Source organism: Lepus europaeus, chromosome 4 (genome assembly GCF_033115175.1).
Source record: "Lepus europaeus isolate LE1 chromosome 4, mLepTim1.pri, whole genome shotgun sequence".
In the NCBI taxonomy this organism is placed as follows: Eukaryota; Metazoa; Chordata; class Mammalia; order Lagomorpha; family Leporidae; genus Lepus; species Lepus europaeus.
This window is the reverse complement of record NC_084830.1, coordinates 132,350,424-132,355,531: the sequence shown is the minus strand read 5'-3', so window position 1 is coordinate 132,355,531 and position 5,108 is coordinate 132,350,424. Positions and strand designations below refer to the sequence as shown.

The window sequence follows — 5,108 nt, the reverse complement described above, 5'->3', positions numbered from 1 at the left end:
TGTAGACAAGATCTTCCATTTCTTTTTCTTACAAGTTTTCACACCTTGGAGCAGTTATATTATTTATGCTTCCATTTTAGATTAGATGATCAATATCACAGACTACAGATATCTAATCCAAAAATGATACAAATAGAAAAAAATGAATCTGAGTTCCAACAAGGCATTTTTAATTTTAGATCTTTAGCCCATTATTCTGTATGAAAGCACCCAGAAGACACATCCTGAAGATGCTCCAAATAACTGGGAGATTCTAGAAAAGGTAACAGATCTGGGATCTTGCCGAGTAAGTATGATAGGGGATAGGGTCAGGTTAATTCCAAAGCAGTGGGCTGGTAATGCTGTCATGATGATTCTGTATTATAGTAGGGTTAAGATGCCCTTATCATTGATTCCACAACTGGATAGCTTGACAGATAATGTGATGCTCCAAATTTTAGATTGATAGAAAATTGGAGTACATACAGAACTTAGGAAAAATCGTCCTTTTCATCCGAATGTAAGACTTCATTTCTTTTCAGTGTTCTTTCAGGAGGATTCTTAGGGCTCTTCACCTTCCACCTTCCTTTCTGCGCAAAGGTTTGCTCAAGAGGCACTTGAAAATGCTTTCATTTAGCGCTTTGTTTCTCACGGGAACAGGAGCGAAAAGCAGAAAACCTTTCAATGTGTTTAGTGAGGAAACATGACCTTCATATTCTTTTCTGGTGGGGTGAGTCAAGTGGTAGTGACTGAAGCAGGATTCAGTAGGTGTATATAAGTGTGTATATAAAATCATCTGGCACACATGAGACAGTAGGTGGAACCATTGGTGGGTTCACTGGGTTTTCTGGTTGAATGTTAAAATTCTAGGAAAACATCAGACACCTGTCATGAAGCTGATAGCTGTCTTCCTGCTGGTGACCATCAGCATCTGTAGTTACTCTGGTGAGTACCCTGGCAGATTTGGTATTTGTCTACTTTTCTGTGAGTCAGAACATAACTAGTAAGCATTGATGCACTGACAGTGGAGTTTGTGGAAGGAATTTTAGGATCACAAAAATCGTAACATTAGAGTATATTTCAGAGTCTGCCTGCAACTGAAACTCTAATCCAATACATGAACTATCCCTAATACATCCTGTATAGGAAGTCAGCCAACTCCCACTGAAACTCAGTAAAGCATATTTCACTGTTGGACATTCGTCATCATTAAGTTTCCTTAATCTTGAGCCAAAATATGACTTTGTAATTTATTTCATTCAGGCTTTCAAAAACTATCTGGAGTCATTTTTGGTTTTATCCCGTTATACTGTGTTGGACATTGAACAGGTATTAGAAGATGGAGACATGAATCGCCAATAAGTATTGTTACTAGAGACTATAATTGGGTAGGGGTTGTCAGACTTCTAAAGGAGTTACTACAATACTAGAGTACCACAAATGTACAATGAAATACACAGATAGAGTTCAGTGAATGCAATGAGGGTAGATGAGCTTAATTTCATGGTAAGGATATAGAAGCTGGTGTCATAAAGAAAAAAATGGGAAGTGATCCATTTTTATTGCAAGAAGCCACTAAATTACCAGGAAGATATATTTGGGAACATCAGAAAAATGTTTCATGGTGGCTAATGCTTGCTGAAAGGACAGAAATCTTTGAGTATCTTTCTGGAGGAAGATACAAATGTATATAAAACATTCACCAAAATGTCTAAAATAAGAAATATGAAGATGAGTCATAAGAAATCAGGTTCTGTCCACGCCTACATTGGCAACTTTGGCTGATTTTTATAGAATCTTTGGAGGAATTTTTAACTTCACCAGTTTGGGATATTTTGTTGTTGTTTAGTATGCTGGAACATGGATCTACAGGCAAAGATGTCAAAAGAACAAGGTGGAAGTAAACAGATATCCCTGCTCTGGGGGAAAGTTTTGAAGGAAATATAGATTGTAGAAGAAGAAGAAAGGAGACATGCGTATGCTCCCTTTTTATAATTTGAGTGGGGAAACAGAAAATTTCTAAATGAAAATGAACCCCTGGGGCCAGTGCTATGGTACAGTGGGTTAAGCTGCTGGCTATGACACCAGAATCCGACATGAGAGCCAGGTGAAGTCCTGGCTGCTCCACTTGCAATCCAGCTCCCTGCTAATGTGTCTGGGAAAGCAGCTGAAGATGGCCCAAGTGCTGGGGCCTCTGCCACTCACATGAGACACCAGGATGGAGTTCCAGGCTCCTGATTTTGGCTTGGTCCAGTCCCAGACCTCGCAGTAATTTGAGAAGTGAACCACTGAATGGAAGATTCTCTCATATTCTTTCTCCCCTCCACTTTTCTCTTCTCCCTCTTACCCCCTTCCTCCTTCTCTATAACTCTGCCTTTCAAACAAATAAATAAATCCTTATTAAAAAAGTTAGATGAATCATGGCATGTCATAGCTAGCAGGAGGATGTATGTGTTCATGCATATGTACATGTTTACACATATATTGTACACACAGTTTTTGCAAAAATATAAAATTTTTCCAGTTTCTATTCTTTTCCTAATATTCACCTTCTATGTGAAAGTTATCTTTCTAAAGCCAAAGATTTAAAATGTAATCATCTCATGTTAAACCTTGATAATTCCCCCACTGCCCACAGGAAAGAGTGACAGACTCATTGGTAAGACATCCAAGGATTTCAAAAACCTGACTTTACCCAACACTCGCATCCTCACCCCCTTTATCTTCCATGATCATAGCCAATTGGAATTCTGTAATCTAGCCTCTTTGGGTGGAAGTCTTGTCATTCTGTGTATCACTTTTCATCTTAATATCTAAGTGTTTTTATTGTTTTTAAAACATCGCACTTTTTTTACCTTGTGATCCCGATATCTGCCTCAAGAGATAGCTCTAACACTTCTGGGAATATTTCTATAACACTTTCCCACACTAGAATTAGTCATCCCTTTCTTTGTGCTTCTACAGAGCTCTGTCCATAGTGTGAGCACAGCACATGCCACACTCTGGCACACAGAGATCTTTATTGTCCACAGGATTTCATGAGGTCTCTGAAGGGAGCATCCTTGGCTTAATTGTCTATGTATCTACACCAACTGGCATGGAGTAATTGTTCAATTATATCATAGTATTGAGTTGAATTGGTTAGGAGAAGTTTCCTGGGCTGTAATTCAGTCCATTCTTTCCCCTGAATGGAGACTCATTATTATGGAATCTCTCTTCAGTTTAAAAACTGTAAGTTGTCAAGACAGTCATATACAGAGTACGTTGACAATTATTTGGCCACCAGTATCTCCTGAGTGCTTACTGCATGCTAGGGTTAACTCTAGCTACACTATTGTATGTGTAGTAGCATACACTAACGCATGGGCTACAATAGTGAACACAACATAAATTCTTTGTTCTCTGACAGAAAGAAGGCAGTAAAAGGAACAAATAAAGATTGAATATTTTAGGTAATGATAAGAATGCTAGAGGGTGGAAAGTGGTGCTATTTTACCTGTAGTGGCCATAGAAGATTCTCTGAGGAGGTAACATTTAAAGAGAGACCAATAATGTGAGAAGAAAGACTTGTTGCTATCTGGGGAAAGAAAATTCCAGGGAGATGGAACAGCTTATGCAAAGGACAAGAGGCAGAAGTTTTCATGGGCTATCCAGATATGTGGGTCTGCAATGGCGCTGTTAGTGGACAAAGGGGTAGGGGAAGTCATAGACAGGAGGTGGCTGTACTTGTTTCATCGTTTTCTCTTTTCTGCAGCTACTGCTTTCCTTATTAACAAGGTGCCCGTCCTTGGGGATAAGATGTTACCATTACCTCTGGACAATGTTCTTCCCTTCCTGGATCCATTAAAGAGTCTTCTGAAAACTCTGGGGATTTCCGTTGAGCACCTTGTGGAAGGGCTAAGGAAGTGTGTGAATGAACTTGGACCAGAGGCTTCTGAGGCTGTGAAGAAACTGCTGGTATCTACAACTTGTAGGGCTAATTTGCTAGGAAGAAGGGTGAAGTTACCCCGAGCACACACCACATCTTATTCTCACTAACATGTATTTCTCCTTTGATGATTATATTCCTATAATATATGCACAACCCAGAATCTCAAAGTACAATTTCCACATTTCAAGAAAGAATTTTTGAAAGACAGAGACCTATGTTCTAGATGAAACATTATCATTCACCAGCTTTGTAATTCTGAGTGGACTTACCCACCCTGAGTCTTTGTTTTCTCATCAACAAAATGGTGGCTAAGTAAGGCAATGAAAGTAAATGTGTGTGAAACATGCTAACTACATGTAAGCAGCTCTTTTCTTTATTCTTGCCCTTCTGCTTTTCAGGAGGCCCTATCATACTTGGTGTAACATCAGGGAAGAGAAAGACAGAAGATAGAATCACACTGAGGAAGAAACTTCCATTCTCCCCAACTAAAATCCATTTTCTCCAACTATACACTCCATATAGTAAGATGTACCTAGCTCTGAAAAGAATAAATTAAACAATGAAAAGATTTTCAATTTGTTCTTTTTCTTTTTTGGTCTGGCGGTTCTACTTAGAAGAGCACAATTATTTTTCTCCTTGGATCATAAAGTTTAGACAGCCTGGTTTTAGGAAGACATTCCAGCCTTCTAAGTAAGGCATTATTATACAATCTCCTTTATCTCTAAGAAAAGTATTTTCATTTTTCTTCATCTGAAAGTGTTCCCAGAGCCTTCACTCTCCTATTAACCCCCGATTCTACAGAAAAACTTAAGGTTCGAAAAGAGAGAGAGAGAGAGAGCGCACAAAATCACCATATACTGGTTTTCTATGCAAATGCCTGTGATACCTGGAGCTGAGCCAGGCCAATGCCAGAATCAGAAGAATCAGATAGAAACTCAATTCAGGTCTGCTACATAAGTGGAAGAGACCCAACCTGTTGGACAATCACCTGCTGCTTCCCAAGGTATGTATTTGCAAGAAGTTGGAGTAAGGAACTGGAGCCACTGGGGCTGGCGCTGTGGCAAAGGGGGTAAAGCCACTGCCTGCAGTGCTGGCATCACATATGGGTGCTGGTTTGAGTCTCAGCTGCTCCATTTCTGATCTGGCTGCTCTCTGCTACGGCCTGGGAAATCAGTGGAAGATGGCACAAGCCCTTGGG

General features: G+C 39.7%; 1 protein-coding gene across 1 annotated transcript; it reads left to right on the top strand.

Moving 5' to 3' along the window:
* Window positions 1–869: 869 nt before the first annotated feature.
* Window positions 870–4,384, top strand: SCGB3A2 (secretoglobin family 3A member 2). Its single transcript, XM_062189724.1, has 3 exons — window positions 870–924; window positions 3,734–3,936; window positions 4,309–4,384. Exons 1-3 carry the CDS (start codon window positions 870–872, stop codon window positions 4,330–4,332), a joined length of 282 nt encoding a protein of 93 aa, XP_062045708.1. The 3' UTR covers window positions 4,333–4,384.
* Window positions 4,385–5,108: the final 724 nt, after the last annotated feature.

What these genes read in the sequence shown, in the direction of transcription:
- SCGB3A2 (XM_062189724.1), top strand. Translation starts at nt 870, where the DNA reads ATGAAGCTGATAGCTGTCTTCCTGCTGGTGACCATCAGCATCTGTAGT. An exon ending in CAGCATCTGTAGTTACTCTG is followed by an intron (nt 925 to 3,733) that starts GTGAGTACCCTG and finishes TCTTTTCTGCAG; the next exon opens with CTACTGCTTTCCTTATTAAC. An exon ending in AGGCTGTGAAGAAACTGCTG is followed by an intron (nt 3,937 to 4,308) that starts GTATCTACAACT and finishes TCTGCTTTTCAG; the next exon opens with GAGGCCCTATCATACTTGGT.